The 25203-nt window shown below is 33.1% G+C and overlaps 1 protein-coding gene across 1 annotated transcript in view; it reads right to left on the reverse strand.

The window, feature by feature from the left end:
• The window catches only part of RP1 (RP1 axonemal microtubule associated), a 582455-nt gene that overhangs the window by 22151 nt on the left and 535101 nt on the right, over positions 1 to 25203 (reverse strand). The window contains exons 48-55 of the mRNA XM_031946393.1: positions 17382 to 17577; positions 15342 to 15401; positions 14258 to 14433; positions 13665 to 13887; positions 9243 to 9400; positions 9015 to 9084; positions 7866 to 7944; positions 1048 to 1339 (exon numbers count right to left, since the gene is read on the reverse strand). Coding sequence (XP_031802253.1) covers positions 1048 to 1339; positions 7866 to 7944; positions 9015 to 9084; positions 9243 to 9400; positions 13665 to 13887; positions 14258 to 14433; positions 15342 to 15401; positions 17382 to 17577 — 1254 coding nt within the window. The remainder of the gene's footprint in view (positions 1 to 1047; positions 1340 to 7865; positions 7945 to 9014; positions 9085 to 9242; positions 9401 to 13664; positions 13888 to 14257; positions 14434 to 15341; positions 15402 to 17381; positions 17578 to 25203) is intronic.

Consider the following 25203-nt stretch of genomic DNA (forward strand, 5'->3'; position numbering starts at 1 on the left):
AAGATAATGACAAATGTCGGAGGGAATGTAGGAAAACTGGGACACTAATGCATTGTTGGTGGAGTTGTGAAATGATCTAATCATTCTGGAGAGCAATCTGGAACTATGCCCAAAGGACTATGAAACTATGCATAACTTTTGACCTAGAAGTGTTACTACTGAGTCTGTATCTCAAGAAAATCATAAAGGAAGGAAAAGAGCCTATATGTGCAAAAATGTTTGTAGCAGCTCTTTTTGTTGTAACAAAGAATTGGAAAATGAATAGATGTTCATCAACTGGAGAATGGCTGGATAAACTCTGGTATATGAAGAGAATGGAATATTATTGTTCTATAAAAATGATTAACAAGCTGATTTTAGAAAAGCCTGGAAATTTTATATAAACTGATGTTGAGCAAAACGAGCAGAACCAGTAATACATTGTACACAACAACAGCAAGAATGTGTGATGATCAACTATGAAAGACTTGGTTCTCAGTAGTTCAGTGATCCAAAGCAATCCCAATAGATTGAACAGAAAATGCCATCTATATCCAGAAAAAGAAATATGGAGATTAAATGTAAAATAACATATTCCATGTTCACTTCTTTTTTCTATTTTTTCTGTCCCATCATTTTCCCCTTTTGTTCTGATTTTTCTCTCCCAACTTGATTCATAAGCAATATGTATTAAAATATATATTAATTTTTTAAAAGATGACGAAAACTGTGCAATACAAGCAGAGTGGAATTTTATGGAGCAGACACAAATTGCCACAACGTTCTATTTTAAAATACATAAAATTATAAGGTCAGAATTTTTAAAATGCTTAGAATTGAATACAAAGCAATTCAATATATTTGGAAAACTGTCTGATGCACTGTCCTGGATAATGAGGACACAAAGAAAAAATAAAATCTCTATCCATAGGAAGTTTATATTCTAAGAGGAAAAGTAAAAAAAAGAAGCAGGACTAAATGTTTTTGAGGTCTTTTGCATTAAAAAATATATACTTCAGAAATAAATGTGGCTGATTTATCTCATAAAACTAACTCTTCAAAACTCACCTTTCCCATTTCAAAAGGATTTGTATGCTCCAGTGACTCAGTGAGAAGAAATGATTTAGAGGTGTTTTGATTTCCAAAGAGGGTGACATGGACTTTGCCATTTGTGCTCGCTCCATTAACATCACCTGTATATACTTTAATTTGATATACATTCATAGCAGCTTTGGAGTCTTTTTCTTCATGGGAATTATCAGTCGATTCACTGGTTGATTCAATTCCTTTTTTATCCATAATGTAAGATACTGAGACTTTTTTCTGAATTTCAGGCTTATCAGAATCCATGATAAACTTTCTGCCAAATAAATTAAATACAAGATATATAGAGTATTTTAGCTGAGAAGAATTGAAAATTCTGGATAAAACAATAGATTAACAACAAAAAAGCCCAGAACTTTGTTTTCTGAGGTTTACTTGACCCAATAGTGTTCAGGATTTGAGAAAGGAACTCACCTAAAAGGTTGGGTTCATATGATTTAGCATGACTTTCTATGAAGTTAGAATAACCATCTCTTTCTCCAAGACAAAAATGAGACATAAAACCTATTTAATTTTTATAACAAAGTAACATGGAAACCTCAAAAGATTCCTCACTAACTGGATCTACCCTAGAAAAAAACAAACTAAGAAAAGGCATAGTTTACCTTCTCTATTGCCACCTGCTGTTTCTGTGCCCCCGCCTTCTGCCAGTGAAATATCACCCATTCTACCATTCTTTTGTGGTCATGGCTAAGGGAACTTGCAGGCCAACCAGTTCAAACCTTTTTAAAACAATTTGCCCAAAGAGTAATGATACAACCTTTCTTTCCTTTAAGTATTCTCAACAAAAGGAGCCACAATGACTCCCCCACAGTGGGAAACCCATTTCACTTTATTAGGAAGTCTTTCCTTACCTTAAGCCAAAAGTACAACCTTTGTACTTCTACTCACTGCTCTGAGTACTTCTCTGGGGCAAAGCAACAAAAAAGTCTATTTTTCTGGTTTCCCTTCATTCTTGCTACTAAATCACCTCCAACTAAACATTATGAATTTCTTCATCTGATCCACTTATATAGTACAGTGGCATATATATTGCATTACATCCAAACCCTTCACTATACTTATTGTGGTTCCTTGGGCATCCTAAAATATGCAAGCAAACTCAACAAAATATTCCAGATTCATTCTGAATGACAGGATTATAATTTTATAAATTAGTGACACAATGAATACAGCACTGACCCTGGAGTTAGGAGGAATAGAATTCCTGAGTTTAAATTCTTACTTACTAACACTTAATAGCTGTGTGACCCTAGTTAGTTACTTAACCCGTATTGTCTCAAAACAAATGAATGAATAAGTGAGTGAATGAGTGAATGAATATATAAATGAATGAATTTGGCCCTTTACACTAAGCCTTGCAAGAAAATCTAAGATTGCATTAGCTTTCTTAGCTGTCATACAATGTTGTCCTCATAGAGTTTGTGGTACACTAATCCCCAAACTTTTTAAACATGATTTCCTGTGTAGCCAAGTCTCTCCTACCTGTCCTTTAAAATTAGATTTTTTTAACATAACATTTTACATTTATCTCAACAAAATTTCAATTTATTAGATTTAATCTGACTTTCTATTTTGCTGAGGTAGCTTCATGGCACAATGGATACAATACAGGTCTTGGAGTAAGGAGGACCTGAACTTAAATCCAACCTCTGACACTAGTTGTGTTAGTTTTCATATCCCTCAGCTTCCTAAAATATAAAACAGAGTACATAACAACACTGCATGATTGTTGTGAGAATCAAACGAGATAAAGAGCCTAGTATAGCGCTTAACACACATTATGTACAATACTAATGCCTATTCTTTTCTCCTTGAGAAATTTTTAGACCTTGTCTCTCTTGTTAGTTCAACTCCATCATCATCTTCATCATGTTCCACCCAGAATGAATAACACATCACCAGGAAAACTCATCCTCAGGGATCTTCCTTCAGTTTTATTTCTCACAACTCATTAATATTCATTAATTTTTTTAATTTTTATTTTTAATTAGAGGGCAGAACAAAAAAAAATCCTTCATTGGCCTCTTTTTAAAAGGCTCAATATTTCAATCAACTCTTCATTTGCTATTAAATGGTGAAACTGCTTGATTTTAATTCCAGCATTTTTTCCATCATAACCCTACCCTAAGTACCAGCTAGCATTTCCCCTCACTTTTCCCTTTTTTTCCTTTTTAGCTACCTTTTGTATATGTTTTCTTATATACTTCCTTTATTATATGTCTTCTACCATTAGATTATAGGTTCTATGAAGGCAGGGATTATCTTATTTATGTCCCCAGATTTTTAGCATAGTACCAGCACATATCAGGTAATTAATAAATATTTATTGTATTATTTCTATTGCCTAGTTTTGTACCGTCTTTGTATTTATCCAAGTCATTGATAAAAATGAGAAAATGTACAGGAACAGGCAAGGATAAATCTCTAGGGTAGCCTACTACAGATCTTCCAAGTTGGTATTTAATTATAGTGGCTATTTTTTGATTCTCATCTATCAGATAGTTTTGAATCTTAGTTATCTTGTAATATAATATATATTATTCCCAGAATGCCCACCAGAACAGCATGGAGGACATTGTCAAATATTTATACCGACATTTATCACCTCTTTAACATTTCTCGCATATGTTTTTCTTGTAATTTTGTCAATAATTGAAATAACGTTAGTCTTGGATGACCTGTTTTTGATGAAAATATGCTGGCTCTTTTTGATCACTCCCTTTTCTCAATCTTCAATAACTATTCCTTGAATAGCATCCTAAAATTTTGCCAGGATTTGAAGTTAAGTGAAGATGTAACAGGTTACTTTTCTGACTTCATTCTTCATATTTGTATAAATTGGGACATTTGTGTTTCTTTAGTCCTGTGTCATCTCTCCCATATTCAAAAAATTTTCAGAGATCATTGACCGTGACTCAACATAATACCTACAATTTTTTTCAGTAACCTAATATCTATCTTTCTGTGACAACCTTTTTAAAGAGTGTTACATTTCTGATCTTAGATATTAATTCTCAATGAGCCATAAACTAATCTTTACAAGTCCAAAAATAGAAGCAAAGGATGATTTGAGCAATACTTCCTTTATTATCCATTATTATTATCATCCTATATGCTCATTCACCCTGAAATAGTTGTGTTGTTGTACCTTTTTTTTTTTTTTTTTTTTTTTTTGCCCATTATTTGCTACCATCAAGTCCTGTTTTGTTACATTTAACTTTCATCTCTAAACTTTGCTCATTTTGAGTTGTATCACTCTTGATATTTTTCTTACAAGAAACCAGGTGGTGCTGTGGATAAAGCACAAGACCTGGAAGGAAGATCTAAATTCAAATCAAGCCTCAGGTACTCACTATCTATGTGAACCTAGGTTGTGGTAAGGATAAATTGAGATAATATTTGTACAGTTTTCAAAAACCTTAAATTAATGCTAGATGCCATCAATCATCACCACTATTATAGCATCATGCATTGTTTTTGCATTATTTATCTTGTGACATTAGTTTTATTTCTAACTTCTATAATTAATTAAATTAGAACAGTTAGATGGCCTAGCTGATTGAGTAGCAGGTCCAGAGTCAGGAAAACTAAGTTCAAATTTGATCTCAGACACCTACTAGCTGTAAGTCACAAGGCAAGTCACTTATCCTCGACAAATCACTTAACTCTGTTTGCCTCAGTTTCTTCATCTACAAAATAAACTGGAGAAGGAAATAAAAAATCATTCCATTTTCCTTGCCAAGAAAACCCCAAATGGGATCATGAAGAATTGAACATGATTGAAACAACTCAATAACAACAATACTTCAAATTTATTTGGAGTTGTAAGCTTATTGATATGGGTCTTACAGTGGTTCAAATTGTGACCTATTCATACATTCTTATCCTAGCTTACTTTTTCCTTACCCTCCAAGTAACCAATCGAAATCCTATCATTATATTTTAGTCTGTCTTACCAGTGGAGAGCATTGTCTCTTCAGTAATATTCCTTCACTCTTGCTATATGACTGCCTTACCTCCTTTTTTGGTATATATTTCTTTGAAATTATCACTTGTTCCATTTCTCTACTAAAGTTTTTTTTTGAAAATTTGATGCATTATGTTCATGACTATATTCATCCTTTCGTTACCCTTTAGGTGACCTAAAATTTTAATTTTTTGGAGGCTGCTGTATTCTTTGTTTCATAGCTATACAGTATCAATGGAAGATGATTGGAGGTAAAAAGAGTCTTTAGGGAGAAGCTTGGGGACTTATAAAGCACTGCAAAATTTCCCAAATGCAATCTAGTCTACTCTCCTCATGTTTGTCCCTAGTTAATTATGGGCATAATTCATGGTCCATCTGTAATTTTATATACATGCATACATATGGGTGTATATATATATATATATATATGTATATATATATATATATATATACATGTGCATATAGACACAATATATGCATGTATATATGTTTGTTGAATCGTGTATATGTATATATAAACATTAAACATATACATATATTATGTAAATATAAATACATAAGCACCAGTTTGATTAGCCAGCCATCAAACATCATGTCATATTCTGAGCAATAAGCATTCTTTATCTACTTGTTATTCTTCCCTTCCTTGGAGTAGTTAGGTGAAATGAATTGATTGATGATTATAAATCTTATTTATGATGTCTTACAATAATTCCCAGGCTTAATACAATCATCGCAATGTCATCTTGAACAAGAATATCTGTAATACAATTTATTGGGAGTCCCTTTTCCATTTGAATTCTAAGTTGGATACCTTTCTTAAGAAAAATAAATAATCTTGGTCTTATGACTAACATAATATTTATAATGTCATGACTGTGGGCCAAAATTACTTTTGTTGTTTCATCTTTCAAGGAATCTTATGTAACTTTATTGTACATAGCAGGATTTGTTATAATAGAGTTTTTGAATAATATTTTGTTCTATAAACAAAATATTTTTAGAGTCAATAAGCAATAGATATAGTGGGATGTGTTATCCTCTGAATCTTTCAATCATTTCCATGACTTTAAATATGCTATTTTTTGTAAAGCATTTTTTAAATTGTTGTTTGATATGTATGTAAATTATTCTCATGAAAATGTTTGGAAAGTGGAAAGTAGGCACAAAGATTGGTGATTCTTAATATAATACTTGACAACTTTTGCAAAAAAAAAACTATTTTGAATTTTTCATGCTTTTGTTATCTTCCTTCCTTTCGATTTTAAGATTTGCTCCCTCAGTGCCCTCAGAATATTGTGAGCTCTAGCATAGATCTTCTTTGTTTATCCTTGTTCTAGTCTGGCTGCTCTTGCCTTGTTTTCTTCAGTGCCACACAGGCAAAACCTATTCTGTTTATTTATATCTTTGCCACTCTCCATGCACAAATGGCAGCTTTCTTAAGCATTCTATGACAGTTCCAATATATCTAATTGATTCTTTTAGTCATTTCCAAAGGGTCACAAAATCCCTCTTCTGCTGTTAGCTGATTAAGTAGCTATCCCAGGGAGCTGATGCTCTCCTTGATGATGGAGTGGACAAAAATCCACCCTAAGGGAACTACTAGAAAAGAAAAAAGGGTCTGGGGGCTTATATTACCAGAAGAGAGGAATGCTGGGGAGAGGTGATATGTCAGAAGTTCCCACTCACATATAAAGACACAAAATAAATGGAATGAGGATATTTTCTATTACTTTGAGTTTTATTTTCCCTTACTTTTTAGGAAGATGCTGATTATCAGTTAAAGGTAGAAATTGATTTTTCTCATCTCTTTTCACCCTATTAATCCTGTACAGTGAGAATTCTACTTGATTCACATGGAAATAGTCATAGGTTGATTCTTCAGTCTGTCAAATTCATACCTGGTTTAGAAGAGGGTTGGTAATTAAGTCAACTTAAGCATTTCCTAAGGGACTACTATGTGCTAGGAACTGTGCTAAGTGCTGGGATTTCAAAGAAAAGCAAAAAGAGTCCTTTCTCTCAGGAAGCTCACAGTCAGATGGAGGAGACAGAACTGAGAAAACAAAACAAAACATAAAATCCCTTCCCTTCCTTTAAACTATATAGTAAATATATTAAGTTCCTCCTGCCACAGACAACACTAGACAGTCTGTCCTTCCCTGATGCTGCAAAAATTATTTGTAGCTTCATTCATTCATTCATTCATTCAATCCATTTTTTCTTACTGTAGGTCCTTAACTCTTTTTGTAGTCAAGCCTTTGTGGTAAGGCCATATATAGCATTCATCACTCAATCAACCAACAGCCACTTATTAAGCATGCACTATGTGCAGGCACTATGCTAAGGATTAGGGCCATAAAGACAAAAAACTGAAATGGGCCCCAAATAATTCTGTCATGATCTGGGGGAGGAGGATTTTGTTTTGTGTTCTACTTTTTAAAGTATCTACAATTTTTATCTCTTGTGTTTCTAAGACAAAAAAACCATAGTTCCTCTGAGAGTAATTAGCCATTTGCCATATTGATTTCTATAGGAACTTGCATTTTCTGCCCTTTTGCAGGAGGTTGAGAGATAGCAGCAGTATTCTATCCTTGCCCCAGCCCCCACAGAAACACTTCTTCATGGCTTTGCAGCCATAGCCTGCTTTATGGAGACAGCCTGACCTTGCTTAAATCAGCTTGCTTCCTTGGTATGTAGAGGAAAAAATAAGAAATTTACAAATTTGCTAAATGTCCTTCTTCCCAATACTCAAAACAACAGATGGCCTCTATAGCATCACATTGCCACCTTTAATTTTAAGCATCAAACTTACTCATTCACTTCAAATACATAAATGGGCTCTCTTTTTAATGCCTCCATCAGATGTAATGTTTTCACATCTAACTCACAACCTACAAAGAGAAAGAACAGAAAATATACTTCAGTAGTGCATTCTAGATACTTCTCTGAATTTTATCTTTAAGTTGTTGTCATGTACTATTCTTGGACAATCAAAATGCAACACAAGGATCTGGTTATCAGGAAATTCAACAACTTTATAACTCTCAACATTGACTAGACTTTTTTTTTCTGTAAACTTCAATGTGTAATTTTAATTAAAAATTATAATACAGGGGCAGCTAGTTGGCTCCGTAGATAGAGTACCAGCCCTGAAGTCAGGAGGACATGAGTTCAAATCTGGTCTCCGACACTTAACACTTCCTAGCTGTGTCACCCTGAGCAAGTCACTTAATCCCAATTGCCTCAGAAAAAAAAGAAAAGAAAAAGAAAAGAAAATTATACTACCATCATGATAACCACTTCTAGTTTTAATGAATACATTTAAGGACACACAATTTTGATTTCAACTTAGTTAATTCCATATACTGACTAGAAATATCATTAAAATAAGAAGTATTTTGTCACAAAATGGTTTTCATTTTCATTATTATCTTTTAGAGAAGGGGACAGGGTTACACTCCCTAAAGTGAGCCAATATTTGGCCTTCTATAGGAATTCCAAAGACAGACTCTTCATACTCAGAAAATTGTTAATTAAAAAAGTGGATGTTATTGATCCAACTTCTCTTCAAAATTCTCTTCTCTATAAAGATAACTTTCAAATGATAAAGAAGACTAACCAACATATGATAGAGGCCTCTGCTCTTTTGAAACTACCAAATAACTAGAAGATAAAGCCACCTTAACTTTAATACACTTTTCTCCCTCATCGAAGTAGAGTCACTTGGAAGGAAAATAGCCTTCCTTGTTTGGGCTGATTCTACACCTATGGGGCTGGTAATCATAGGAATTACATGCTATAATCATTCCGTGTATACTGGACAAATACCTCTTCTAAGTAAAAACTTTCCCTCTACCCTGGAAAGTAGGTCTGAATGGGATTTTCTTTCACTCGTCATATCTCATTCAAAATTTCAAGTCTCTTTGCTGATCTTTATGAGAAAGACAAAATCAAAACTTACTTGTCAAACTACTGATGGAGAGGTTAGCATACTGTAGTTTTCCCAAATCAACAGCCTCCAGGGCAAAAGACTAGACACATACACAAAAATCATAAGTGATCAATTAAAATAATAATAATATATAATTAATATAATTAAAATAATATAATATAAAAGTGGAAAGCTGTTTTTCAAATAAGAAAAAAGAATCCTGCAAGAATATTTTTGTGATGATAAAATATTATCTACCTCTTGGTCATCTTTCTGCTGTTGTAAATCTTCAATAGGGAGAAGAAGAACCCTATCTCCCGTGTCTCCATTGTTTCCAAAGATGCAGATACTGACATGAACTAAATTCTTCAAGTGGAAAAAATTGCTTGAAAAGACTGTCACCTGGTATCTAACCACTGCCAAGTGACAAGAAGAAGACAGTGTGGTTATTGCTATAAACATCCCTTTTACAAAATTGCTGTTAAAATATGGTAGATTTTTTTGAGGCAAAGGATACCATAATGAATAAATGAACACATCTAATTGTGACAATGAAATGAAGTCAGTTTATGCTCTCATTTTTTGCTGCAATTTTAATTCCGCGATGCCTATGAAATGCTTAGCAATGATATTAACACAATAGCAATGTACCAACAAAGAATATATATTTTTATTTTTAAGGCCTACAATGGAACAATGTTCATACTTTCCAGACAGTGTTGAAAGCATAACAGATTTTGCAATAAATGTTATATAATTATTTTGTATTAAATAAAACATGTTTTGATTTTGAGGCTTTGTGGAATTACTTTTTTCCTTCTATGAAAGGACTAAATTTAAGACTAACATACAAATCTTAATTTTGCAATAATTGTTATATAAGCTCACACCTCAGAATTTTGTGGATTTTAACTCTGATCACAATATTCAGTGAACTCTTGGATTGTTCAGACTAGTACTTCACATTGTTTTATCTCATAATAATCTCTGCAGACCAATAGCTGAAAATAAGCAATTATGTAAAAAAGATCCTAACAATTTCAAAATTTAAGTGCTTTAAATATTTGAGGAAAGGGTGATTTTGAGGAAAGAAGATGAAAGAAGAAGAATAAAAAAAAAGTCTGAAAGACACAGAGATGACACTCAGTGATTTAATAGAAAAAATATGTATAAGATAGAAAGATTTATTTTGAATTGAAAGATATGTACAATAAGTTAAGGCGCTCCCAATATATCATGAATTGATATCTCTTTCTCTTATAGGTCCTTGGAAAGGTGGATTAGGGAAGAATAACGTTTTCTTTCCCTGTCCATTTAGTTACGCCAATAAAATAAGTCTTAGAAAAGGGAGAAAAATGGCTCATGTGACTGAGCTGAGGGGACAGCTATGCATAGTATAAAAGTATACCTTTTTTAGAATAGGAAAGCACTCTAAATCCCCCAGTGACCATTACATTTGGCAAAAAAAAAATAAAAGTTCAAGTACAGAAAGGTTAATTTTGCCTCCAATCCTTAGAAAAGCTGAGGAGGAGGCTACAGAGAATTTAACAAGAAAAAAAATGGAATTAGATTGTTTGACTGAATCAGTATTGGAAAGAATAGAAGAAAGATGTCCACAAGAAATATTCTATAGTTTTCTTATTTCCCACACCTTTAAAAGCCAGAAGATATGAGATAAAATTTGCTCCTAATCCTTCCTGTCTCTTCCATGCCTTCTTGGTCTTACTGCCTCAGCTTCTTTTCAGGAAGCCTGATTTTCTTTTCTGGGCTGACTTTCTTTTCATTTTCAATAGAAGAATTTTCATATTGCTATGTATCCCTGGAGTTAAAGTCTTAATTTATGAAAAATATTTTTTATGGATTTGCATGATTATATAAAGCTAGAAACTCTCCCCCCTAACCAATTCTATACATTACTAGTCCTCATTAGATATCTCTCTTCCTTTCTACTCCCTGTTACCTCAACACCTCCTTTTGAAAGGTTATTTCCATGCTGTTGAATCTGTTTTTATCAGCCTAGAACTATATTAGCCAGTTGCTTAAAAAGGGGTCCTGAATTTCTTGGCTAGAAAAGGGGGACAGTCTTATTCCCAAGTCACTTCTCAGAACAATATTAAGATATTTTAGGTAATATGGCATAACATTTTAAAGGACTAGAGGACTATTAATAGAGAAGGAAAAAATTATGCAGAGAGAGCTGGAGAGGAAAAGTCTTAGAGAAGAAAAAATAAAGGACCAAAGTCAAAGCTATTGAAATTCAGGAGATAGCATTAAAAAAAAAAAAAATCACAGCAAAAAAAAAATTAGCCATAGCTAATAGACAGAATGCTATTAATAATTATATGAAGAACTATATATAATGTCCCTTTCTCACATGTGAAAGTTAATCCATAATCATGTGTGGATAGTAAATTAGAAGAAAGCTAGGTTATAAAGTACTCTGTTGAAGAAGCAACATTTAGAAGTAGGTTTATAGATGGAAAGGGTGTCAGAGTCAAGGAATCTACTTTCTAAATCAATATAATTATGAATCCTGAATATTTAATAGTCTTCCTGGACACTGAAATTATTTTTACTATGAAGATGGGAAATAATCCTGGATTAATTTCCATGTTCTCTGTGGAAATTGTAATAATTTGCCAACATGTAATGAGCACCTACTGTATGCTGAGCACTCTGTTCATAGTAATAGCTGTGCCTCTGAGCTCTATCCTCAATGCTTAGTCAATAAATGGAGGAACCACAGTTCCATTGATATTCCTTGTCTTTCTTGCTACACTAGACAGAGGATAAGAGAAAAGATGAATGAAATATTTTAGCTATTTGTTTGCTCTCTTGTTGAACTAGTATGTATATAATGGTGAAACTGAGTCATTCATTCAACAAGCATGTATTTATGTGTATTTATCATATTTATATATGTGTGTGTGTGCACGCGTGTATGTTTAAGATATAGATGATACAAACAGCCGTAACTCACTCACTTTCTAGGTCTCTATGTTGCTGTCTCTGTTTCTCTCTCTCTCTCTCTCTTTTTCTCTCTCTCTCTCTCTCTCTGTCTCTCTTTACACACACACACACACACATATACAGAGGCAGCTGATGAAACAATTAATAATGTGCTGGATCTGGGATCAGAAAGTGGGTGGAATATATCCTCAAACACTAAAAAGTTGTGTGACTCTAGACAAGTCATTCAACCTCTGCTTGACTCAGTTTTATAAACTGTAAAACTGTAAAACTGGGATAATAAAGAAATTTCCCAGGATTGTTGTGAGAATCAGATGATATCAAATTTGTAAAAAGTGCTTAGTAGATACTTTGCAAATGCTTCTGTGTTTTCCCTTCTCCTCCCCAATTCTGATATAGATGGCCAGCAGTACTTAAGACCCATGGAGGACACATAAAGAAGGAATTCTATTTTTTCTCTTAACCCCAGAAAAGTGAAACTCTAGAAGGAACTCTATAGCACAGAATCTAGTGTAGTAGATAAGTGGTAAAACCTAATAACACATATCAAGAGATGTATCTCAGCTGCCCACTTAAGTACACACTGAAGATCAGTCAATAATCTTAGCACATGAATATCCTGCCAGAACACCTTCCTTAAATAATCAATAGACAAACGGATCGTAATGACCTCGCATATTATTAGCATAATGCAATAAAAGCTTGTGAAGCATCTTTGAACTATATTTGGAAATTTCAAGTAGGGTTTTTTTTTTCTTGAAGGACACTGCTATTTTGGCAGCCTTCCACAGACAACATGTTACTGGTGCTTTTTTTGTCAAGTGAAGAAAAACAGGAAGCACAAAATCAATTTGGATTGGGGGCCGATAGGGGAGTGGAGGAAGGAAGCAACACTGACAGAGAAACAGGACTCTTTCACACTTAAGCGTCTGCTCAACAGTACAGTGAAGGAGCTAACTTTGAACTCTGTCTATACCACTTGCTGTGAGAATTCTTCAACACAATGAAATTCTCACAGGCATTCAGGCTTTCTCTACTCTAGCATCAAACTACTTTCTTAAAGATTATTCACCAATATCTATACCTGATTATAAGAGGTGGCATTCAAAGGGTGAGAGCTTATTCCAAAGAACATAAAAGTCACTTATTTCAGAATGTAACTATTGTAGAATAAGGGATCATTGGAAGGTTGAGAAAATAAAATTTGCATTCACAAAAAATAATAATTTACAGTACTAGTGTGCTATAAATCCACTTGGAAATCTTAGTTTGATTTAAATCACTCCAAATAAAAAATTTTAACACTTCTAATATTTAATTTATATATACATACACACACACACACACACACACACACACACACATATGTATGTATATTTGTTTTTATATACCCTTCCCTTCTGAAAAAGGAAGAGGAAGAAAAAAAGCAAAGTTAACCAAGCCATAAGCAAATCTGATTATGCAACCTTCCACACCTAAAGGCAATCTCAACCCTGCTTCTGAAAAGAAGGGAGGGAGGTACATTTTCTAATCTATTCCTTTGGGCCAAGTCTAGTTATAATTGCACAATGTTTCATTAATTCACTTTTTTAAAAGATAAGAAGATGTACTACTTTAAGAAAAAAATTGAAAAACACATGATTGTAATATTAGGAGCCATTAGCCTTCAGGCTCATTCATCATCTTCAGAACAGATAGATATATACCTACCAGACAATGCTTCCTTTAATGGCCACTCGACAGGGAACTCAATACATCTATCTCCATTAAAAGAAAGAGGAAGTGTTTTATTTATAGAACAACTAAAGGTATCCAAGGTTCCTTTATTCTGCATTTTAAAATGATGAACAGATAGCTGTGAAGTGCTAGAATGCAAACTCTCCAAACCCAGCCTTACTTTATAAAGAGTTCCTAAATCAGAGGGCATGAATACCTAGGAGGCAATGAAACAAGACAATATTAAATAGGATTTCTGTGAAATGTATATTCACAGATCTGAGAGACATGAAATTCACTCAAATGCTACCTAAAAATTACATAATAAACTATAATTAGTAATCTTGGAACAAATTCTGTCTTTGAATTAATTACATTTGCAAGAATCTCTTCGTAGTTTATCATGTAGACAAAAATATCATCCCTGATTTACTATATCCAGTAGCACAAAATAACAACATTTGCATGATTCCTACCTGGTTAAAATTATAATGTTTTATAGTTAATATGCAAAAGGCCAATTACTAAACTAAACAATCTAAAAATTAAAAAGAATTGTGAAAGACAAAGTTTACATTGTATTTTACCTCAAATGTTATTGTATTCTCAGCATGTTGATCCAGACTGTTTTCTAGAGTCATTGGGCTTGATTTTCCATAAGTACCATACAGAATCATAACCAAATGAGGAATATTTCGCCCAAAATGTTCATATTCTTGACCTGATTTTTCTTGAATCTTCAGATTAATTTTCCATGTGCCTTCTGAGCAAATTAGATATGAAGAAAATAAGGGTAAATTTTATAGTAAAAAGTGATTTTCACGTAAAACTGATAACCTAAGCAAAATTCATAAAATAAAAAGATTACTAAATTTTTTCTTTATTTTACTTCTTCAGCCTTTATTCATTATAGGATAGTAGATAAAATTATTAAACAATTTTCTCAAATTAACTAATATTCATTGAAACCACATTTCAGTTTCTACGTAATACTGGAGAGCAGCAATTCTCAAACTTTTTTTATCTCAGAACCATTTATATACTTTAAAAATTGAGTACCCCTAAAAGTTTTTATTTATGTAGATTCAGGTATATGCTAGAGTCAGCTTGATCTGGCTCATGAGAACCAATTATTATATTTTCAGCATGAATATGTGCATCTTGGAAATTGGCCAATATTCCAAATGAATGTTTGATTTATTGTTTTGCTTAGTGTCCAAACTTATGAAAGTAATGAAATAAATATTAATAATGTCAAATAAACTTAATTTGTTGTAAGCATATTTTTCTCCCCCTAGGAAGCCAATTAAACACTTACAACCACATTCCTGCTTATATCGATCAGTATTTACTATTTTAAAGATTAAAACAGAAAATTTTTTTCAATTCTTTCAAATTTAGTTATTTGCAAACAACAAATATGTTAACATAAACATCACATTTTATGAGAAATAAGTATACTTTTCAAAACAAAAGAATGAGTGCATTTCTGTTTCCTCAGACATAAAAACAAAGAGGAAAAGCCATCTCCATCGTTCTTTACTATATGATGATCGACTAGCTGAAATCTAACTTCATGCACATAGTACTAGCAAAAGAAATTAAACAGTTCAGTATGAAGTAGCTCCCATAGGGTTGTATTTAAATTGACTACAGTGGCATGAGGATTACCTGACTTCATTTGCTGGCTTCCTGGTGGCAAGGCATTCACATGCCCGATTTCCTCAATTTCTAATTGAAAAGGAGATTGAAATCCAAATTAATGTTTTCACAAAACAGTGTCTAAATGAAAATGAGCATCTGTATTCATTTGTGGTTCAGCAATGGAACATCATTTAGATTAAGATTAAATCATGAAATCTGTAATGTGATTTCTCTACTTACACTTATTCTCCTAGATATTGTTCATATAATGAACTGGGTCTAGAAAACACACAATATTTTGAAAAGCTTTGAATCTAGATATTCAACTATTTTTCATTTTTAATTATTTATGCTTCATTTACATAATTACTGTGATCACTGGTTTGGATTGTTTGAATTAATCAGATATTTTTAATGCCAAGCTAATTACTTAAGTCATAACAAATATAATTGTATAAAATAAAATATAACTCTTTCTTCTGTGATTTCATGCTAAAGTGAATTAAAGCTCTTTGTGTTCCAGAAGTTCACAAAATGTAATTTTTTTTTCCCTGGGCACATAACAACTTTCATCTCAGAATTATTTCTTAAGTTACTTTCAAAAGTAATTTAAAAAAAAAAAAACTAGTACAAAGATACAACTTAATTTCCTTGAAATAAATGATGTTATACTTTAATATATTTAACAGGTATTGGTCTACCTGCCATCTAGGGGAGGAGGTGGGGGGAAGGAGGGGAAAAGTTGGAACAGAATGTTTTGCAAGGATCAATGCTGAAAAATTACCCAAGCATATATCTTGTAAATAAAAAGCTATAATTAAAAAAAAAGAAATAAATGATGATGTTATTTTCTCCTTTAGAATATGCCAATAAAATTAAAAATATATCCTAACAGAAATAAGGAAATAACAAAAATATTTTATAAAAAACACTAATATAACAAAAATTGCAATCCTTTCAGATCAAACCATCTATTCTCAAGATATAGAGAAGTAGAAAAAATACAGAGTTGGCAATGTGTACAATAAAGGAGTTGGATTTGGTCTCTAAGGTACCTTCTGACACTAACAATCTATAAAACTATCACTACAGTATTGAGAGAGAAACATTTAATGATAGGAAATGATGATTTCCTAGTTGGGTGTACACTTAAATAAAAACTATGATACAATGAAATACTCTTGTATATATGTGAAATTTAATGGCATGGCAATGATTTGAGAAAAATATAAACTAAAGATAGCTAATACATACCCAGATATTTACATTTCTCACTGTAGTTGCTAAGTAAATATGATGAAAAGCAAGAATGATATGTGGTTGTTTTTTCAAATGTAAGTGTCCTTGAAAGATTCAAAATTCTTTCCATATATTATCCATTTAAGCCCCCTAATCCATCTCTTGAGATTGGAATAAGGGCAGGTCTTATATAGATTTTCTATTCCTCAGATAAGGAAGTTAAGACAGAAAGACTTTAAGTATTGTTTGGGGGGTTATTTAATTTCATACTCATCTAGTAAATAAATTCCAGGACTAGAAATAAAAACAACTTTGCTGACTCCACTCACATTCATTGTGCTGAGTCTAAACTAAGTGCACTGCCACTTTTCTTAAAATGGAAACTGTTCAGATGTTTTTTTACATAAACAAAAATATATACCTATATCACTGCCCTTTCCAAGAAATTTCAGCAAAATCATTAGTATTCAGTCACAAGTATTATTTTCTGTGGATCACAACATAGTATTTTCACCTTTTTTTTTTTTTTTTGTTATTGTTTGCTAGCTTTCTGTGTTTTTTTTCTCATTTTTTCCCCTTTTGATCTGATTTTTCTTATGCAGCACAATAAATGTAGAAATATATAGAGAGAAGAAATGTACTGTTTTAACATATACTGGATTACTTGCTGTCTGGGGGAAGGGCTCAGGGAAGTAGGGAGGAAATTTGGAACACAAGGTTTTGCATGGATGAATGTTGAAAATTATCTTTGCATATATTTTGATAATAAAAGTTATTCAAAAAATCAAATAATTTTTTTAAAACAAGAATTTTTCAGTTTTAAGTCACCTGTAATATTCAATGTAACTGATGGGTTTCTTCCACTTTTGAGCCATTTATGGGCTAGAAACACTATTTCTTTTCCTACTACTGATGCCTCTCTTATGGCAATTTTCTCCAGTTGCCAGTCAGGACCTTTTCCTTTTTCCACATTCAAGGCTTGCAAAAGACCAATATTTACTGCTTCAATTCTAAATATGTCCACCTGCAAAAGGTAACAAAAATATATCAACAAGGATGAAATAAGACATCACAGAAGGAGACAGGTGAGACAAGTGTTTTAAGTTCAGCTAATATAATAAAAATTTTTCATGTGAGGCTGAGTCAAAAAGAGAAAGTTCCTGGATGAAGCTATCCCACCTTAGGGATTTCATTTAATAACCTTATACATATCAGTGGGTACGTGCAGCCCTCCACAGGTTGTCAGGTCAGTGTTTTCTTCAAGTGAAACTGGCCACTAAGAAGACAACAATATTCTTTCCCAAACCTAGTGGTACCTATTGGTTATTAAAATGTTATAGAAGTTTTTACATAAAGGCTTTTCTCAATTATTATTCTTCTTGACCTCTCTTTGATACTATAGTCAATCAATATCTTCTTGTTATTCTTTTTTCTGCAGATTTTCCTGACATTGCTTTCTCCAGGTTTTCTTCCTGCCTGTTCTTCTATAGCTCCTTCAAGTTCTTGTATGGATTTTCATGCCTGGTAACCATGTTTATCCCCCACTTTTCTTTCCTTATACCTCTTTTCTTCTTATTTATGCTATCTTGTTGGTGATCTTGTAAACTTCCATGAATTCAATTTCATCTCTATAGCACTACTCCTTTTCAGATATGTTTATCCAAATCCAGCTTCTTTTTAAAATTTCATTTTAATAGCATATTATTTTTCCACTTGCACATAATGATGGTTTTCAACATTCATTTTTAAAAATATATTATTTTCCCCAATTACATATAAAATTATTTTAACATTAGTTTTTAAAACTTGGGGTTCCAGATTTTCTCCTTTCTTCCCTTCTTATCCTACCCATCCCATTGAGAAGGCATATATGAAATTATACAAAACAATTCCATAAAATTCATTCTTGAAAGAAAACATAGATTGTCCCTTGTCTCCTTGGTTGTAATTGTAGCTTCTTTGCTCTCCACATTATCATATTTCAAGACCTCTGATCCTTTGATGTAGAAGCTACTAAATCTTGTGTTATTCTGATGGTAGTTCTTCTATATTTCAATTGTTTCTTTCTGGACACTTGCAATATTTTCTCCCAGACCTGAGAGTTCCAGAATTTGGTTATAATATTACTGGGAATTTTCATCCTGGGATCTCTTTCAAGAGGGGATTGGTAGACTCCTACAAAATCTATTTTACCCTCTGGTTCTAGAATATCAGGACAGTTTTCTTTGATAATTTCTTGAAAGATAATGTTTTTGCTCTTCTTTGATCATAGTTTTGAGGTGGACCAATAGTTGTTGGTATCTCTTCTACATCTATTTTCTAAGTCAGTTATTTTTACAATGAGATATTTCATATTGATTTCCATTTTTCCATCCCTTTAGTCTTGTTTTACTATTTCTTCATTTCTCAAAGTCATTAGCTTACATTTGTTCATATCTAATTTTTAAGGAATTATTTTACTCAATGAATTTTTGTACCTCCTTTTCCATTTGGCCAGTTTTGCTTTTTAAAGCATTGTTCTAACTACCTGCCTTTTTGTATTTCTTTTTGTATCACTATCCCTTCTCTCTTTTTCTTTCTTTCTTTCTTTTTTCTTTCTTTCTTTCTTTCTTTCTTTCTTTCTTTCTTTCTTTCTTTCTTTCTTTCTTTCTTTCTTTCTTTCTCTTTGATATAGGAGCTTTGACTTTGATATCTTTTTTTGAGTTTTGATTTTCCTTGTTACCATAGTAGCATTCTATGATTAGAATCTCTTTTCTGTTCTTTGCTCATTTTCTCAGCCTATTATTTGATTTTTAACTCTTTGTTAAAGTAAGTCTTTTTTTCCAAGGTGGAGGATACTATGTCCCAAGCTTCAGGAGTTTTGTGTAGTTATTTTCAGATCTCTTCTAGGGATTTTCAGTTCTTCCAAGATGATATGATTCAAGGAGAAGTGTGTTTATATACTTCTGGCCTAAAATATGGTCTGTGAGTGACCACAAGCACTCTTTTCTGTCATGGAATTATGAGGAGGGTCTCCAATCTACTCTGTCTTTAAGTTTTAGTGTCCTAGTGCTCCTAATCGCCCTGGAACTATGAGCTGGGACTATGAACCAGGAATATGCCCTGGATCTGAGTATGGACAAGGCAACAGTAATTAAACCTCCTTCTGACTAGCTGTTTGACCTCTTAGATCTGTGGGCTGTCATCACTGTGACTAATGTCACCATCTCTAATGCTGCCACTGCCACTGCCAATTCAGTGACTTCCAAAGCCTGCTCCTTGTTTGCTGTTTTCCTAAGCGTCTCTCACCCTAGTGAGACAAACTTTTCCTCCTGATCGTTCAAGTCACCTTTGTGTCTATGGGCTGAGAGGTCTGGAAATTACCACTGCTACTACTGATTCAGAGGCTCTAAGGTCTGCTCCTAATTTGTTAGGACTAAAGATTATGCTGGTGTGATCTTTGCTGAGACTGTGCTTCTCTCCCACCCTGTTGCAACAGATCTTTCCTGCTGAACTTCTAAGTTGTCTTCGGCTGAAAAATTGTTTGACTCCATCTTTTTTGTTGGTTCTGATGCTCTAAAGTTTGTCTAGAGTAATTATTTAAAGGTATTTGGAAAGGTTTAGGAGAAAGCTTAGGTTTTAGAAAGCTCTGCCTATACTCTACCATCTTGACTCACAACATTCATTTTTGTAACATTTTGAGTTCCAAATTTTGTTTCTTCCTTCCTCCCTTACTTCTCCCATTCCTAAACTAGCAAGCAATTTGATATAGGTTCTCACTATATTCAATAATCTGAGAGGTTCTCTAAACTCTAATATAGGTGATACATTATTTCTGTATGAATCATATTGGGAAAGGAAAATGAGAATGAAAGAAAAAAATGAAAAAAGCCCAAAACAAAAGTTCAAAAATAGTATGCTTTGATATGCATTCATGGACATTTTCCATCCATTGGAATTGCCTTGGAGAACAGCTAAGTCTATCATAGGTAATCAGCACACAGTCTTGTTACACCTGCATACAATGTTTCCCTGATTCCACTTGTTTCACTTCATGAAAGTCTTTCCAGGCTTTTCTGAAATCAGCCTATTTTTCATTTCTTCTAGTTTGTTGTTTTGGATTTGTTTATTTGTTTTGGCAAGGCAATTGGAGTTAAGTGACTTGAGTAGGGTGACATAGCTAGTATCACCATCCCTTAGGCATACTATCAAATATATCTCCAGCCAACCAAGCCCCCAAACCAGGTATCATCATTTATTCTTTACTCTTACTCATCCCTCCATATACCAGTGCTGGTGCATGACTTATAATAAGCACTTAGCAAACATAATGTTTGTTGGCATATTAAATTAACTATTATAATATTATACCTGAATAAAATAAAATACTTTTTTGAAGCAGCGGTCTCTAATCTGTCATTTCATCTTTTTAAAGATAGACAAAAATTATCCACTGAGATATGAGATAGATATATTATAATTTCTGCTAAAATTGTATCTAAAACAGGAAAAAAAATTAATATTTACTTTTAAATTAGTGACCTCCCTCCATTTGAATATGTTAATGGTGCTTTGTCATGTATATTATTTGAGATATGCTTAGTCAAGAGCAGGAATTCCACAACTATATTGTCAATGGTATCTTAATGATAATGATGATAATTATGTTGTTCAGTTGGTTTCCACACTTGTCCAACTTTTCATGATCTCATTGTGATTTTTTGGTAAAGGTACTGGAATGGTTTGACATTTTTTTCACCAATTCTTTTTACAGAAGAGAAAACTGAGGCAAACAGAAGTTAAGTAACCTGCCTGGGATCATAGTGATAATAAGTCTTTGAGGCCTACTTGAACTCAAGAAGATAAGTCTTCCTGATTTAGGTCCCAGCACTCTTATCAACTATATCACCTAGCTGCCTGATGATAATAGCAAACATTTATATGATATTTATCCAGACACTATGTTAAGTACTCTGCAAACTTTATCTCATTTGTACCTCTCAACAACTCTGGGAGTAGGTGTTATTATTATCTTCATTTTACAGAGGAGGAAACAGAGGTCACATCCCTGGAAATATTTAAAAATGGAATAGATTTTCTAACTCTAGGCCCAGTGCCCTATTCATTGCATCAACTTGTGTCTTCTACTTAATTTATCCATTTGCAACATAGTAGTATGTATTACAACTTACATGTTACCTGTTTAAGTGGATTTATGGACCATGCTAAACAAACCTTCACAAATAAACAAAGGACTAAAAACATTCTTGTTAAGAAACCCTACACTGAAGGTAATACTAAAAAATTAAATGAGCAAGAAAATGGCAGAACTGACATTTGCTTTCCTAGTAGAAATACTTTGCCAGACAAATAAAGAGGGGAAAGGACAATTGTTTATTACATGACAAATAATTTTAAAAATTCAAAAATATTATTTTGATATTTACAATTATGATATTATGAAACTTATCCTATGTTTATATTTTGCCTTGAGAAACCTTACAATCAGAATTCAAGTGCATTTGGAACCAGCTTGTCAGAATATAAAAATGCAATACTTTTCAGTGAGCTTGCAAGCATCAGTAAAGATGAAAATTCACTAGAAAAATTTTAAAAACCATAAGCAAATATATATATATAATATAAATATGTAAAACATATATACATACACAGGTGTATGTGTATGAATGTGTGTTTTATGTAGTTATTCATAGTTTTACAACATACATATAAAATCATGCTTGTATATATGTTAATTAAAAACATGCAAAATAGACATTAAAATTATTTGATAAAGAAATAAGCACAATTTTAACGATTGCTAAATGTTAATCAAATGATACAAAAATCATTTGTTAGTAATATTCTAGTTAGTTCAATGTGATTGAAAATGTTTCATTATTTTTTAAAATCTCATTTTAACATTTTTGTTGTAGAACAATTTGAAGGTCTGGCTGAAAATTCATTTTGTTTTGATACTTGATTCTAAAGGCTGTCATGTCTCAAAAGTATATTTCACAAAGATGTATTATAGTTGACCTTACTAAATTATAAAATTAAATTATTACTCTAATCCTTCCATTATAGTACTGCCAAGACAAGTAAGGAATCCCTATATCTTTTCAGGAAAAGAGATACTTATTTCATCTCTATTGAGGAAAAGAGTCAATGTGATCACTTTATTACTAAAAAAGACCTCAAAAGATCACCTTGTTCAACTTCATCATTTTAAAATGAGACAAGAATCAGACAATTTAAACAACTTGTCCATGATCAAAGAACTAGTAAATGGCCAAACTAGGATTTAACCAGATTTTTCTGATTCGTAGGCTAACCCTTTAACTTTTATACTATGTAGCCATAGTATGACATGAATTCTCTTTTGGGGGTTAGAAAAGCCTGGTTACAAATTCCACTTTTATAGTTACTAGATGTATGATCTAGAACACTTAAAATAGATGAGCTTTGTAGTAAACATCTGTAGAGGGCAGCAGATAGTGGGGGAACTCTGGGTAAGATATAAGACCTTCAGTCCAGAGGGAACCTGCTGACAATGTCTGATTTGGCTCCCCACCTCCCTTTGGTGTTCTCACCCTTCCTGAGAAGTCAAGGAGGGCAGACCACCTGTATTCTATTTGAAGCAAGAGATACTTACAGTAAAATGAGACATTTACATATCAATAGCAGGATGCTTATAGTTAGCACTTGCTCAGTGTGATGTGATGATATAATGGTTCTCTAGTTGGCACATGCTTAGTGTGCTGTAATAATGTAATCATACTGAGGTATTTAAGGGCTGAGAAGACTGGAAATTAGACACACTCCATTTTTGACCATCCTTGTGAGTCTCTTGCTTTCTTTACTCCTCCATTAAGAGGCTGGTTCTGAAATACTCCAGAGAGGTAGTCTAGATAGTATATTTTGGCACCCCAATTTGGGGGCTCTAGAAAGCACACAACATATGGCATCTGGATGTGGGACATAAGAAACACAAGAAACAAAGAAGCAGCAGTGCTTGAGAGCTGTTCCTAAATTGGAGGCAAGAGGGAAGAAGAGAGAAGTCAGAGAACGCAACTGCCTTTCAGTGGAGAGATCAGAGAACACATCTGCTTCTCAGTCTCCTTGTATCATCATCATCCTCTCACATGAAGAGATCCATTTTACAGGTCTGAGTCTCCAGCGGCCACTGGCAGGTGGCTCCTGTATCACAACAAATATCTTAAGTCTCTCACTTTGGTCAACATTAGCTTAGGAAGGATGTTCACTACAGAGTGTTACAATGGTTTCCTTATTTTGTGGTAAGAAATGATTCATACATGGTCAGGATTCAGTTCTTTTATTATGATTAGTTTAATTTCAGCAAAAACAGAAAGAAGTAACTTGGAGAAATCACACCCACAGAAAGAATAATAAGCACTGGGAGGTCTAAGCTTAGGCACAGATCTATTGGGACATTCCAGAGTTTGAGTACCTAGAATAAGAGAAGGGAAGTAGTAGAAGAAAGGACCACCATAATCTTTGTCCATCTTGGATAAAAATAAAAGCCTGAGATCTTTTTCTCCATCCATGATAAACTGCTTTAGACCTGCCTTTCCCAGTCTCTTGGAATCAGGTATGATCCTCCTTGTCATAGGATCAAAGATCCTATAGAAAAAGGAAAAAGCCTCAGAGATTATCCAATCCAACCATCTCATTTTATAGATGGATCCTGTTGAGATTAAATAACTTGCCTAAAATCAGGCAGGTAGTAAGTATCAGAGCTGAGATTTAAATTCAAGATCTCTGATTCTGGGGCCAGTATTCTACTTTCCTTATTGTGTTCCTTTTTTATCTACCTATTAGACTATAACCTGCATGATGGCTGACTGAGTCTTAGTTAAACTTTGTAATTTGTACCTAACACATGATTCTACACATAAGTATATAATGAAAGCTTATTGGTTGAATAAATCATTCTACCAAATCAGTTTTTAAATCAATAATATCATTCAAAAAAGAATACAGGATTATAAAATAATTATACTACTATCTCCATATTAAAATGGTTTCAGGGAAGTTTCTATGATCTTAATACTAATGTGGCCTTAGCAGGAGAGGAAGTTGACTCCTGGATCAGAGATTAACAGCACCAAAGATACAGATTTACATCAATTCTCCATTGCCATAGCAGTTACACTATTGTCAGGTATAGGTACTTTGGGTGATCTTAATTTTTTATTCTTGTTCATCCTATCTTTCTTGAGAGCAGACTGGTCTAAGTGTGTGGGCAGCACATGTCACCTTGGCCCATACAGTATCTTCAATCTTGCTCAATTGGCTCTAAACAAGTAATTCTACAGAACATAAGTGATCAGCTCTTACTAACATTTCTTCATGCAGCAGTTACCATGGTACCAACCTGCCTGGTTGATGTCTAAATATAGTGATAAAGTATAGTATCTTTCCAAATATTAAAGGGACATTTTGAAAAGCAAAGAAAATGGAATGAATGTCCCTGTGGAAAATGGGAATATTTTAAGTATAAGGGATAATGATAAAGCTGATTTCATAGCAAAATGTTTACTATTTGTATTGTGGCATCTATTATTTCCTTCCACACATCCTATAGTCCAGCGATAATAATCTATTTGGTCTTTGTACATGACAATCCATCTCCCGTTTTAGTCCCTTT

The sequence above is a fragment of the Sarcophilus harrisii genome, chromosome 1 (genome assembly GCF_902635505.1).
Source record: "Sarcophilus harrisii chromosome 1, mSarHar1.11, whole genome shotgun sequence".
In the NCBI taxonomy this organism is placed as follows: domain Eukaryota; kingdom Metazoa; phylum Chordata; class Mammalia; order Dasyuromorphia; family Dasyuridae; genus Sarcophilus; species Sarcophilus harrisii.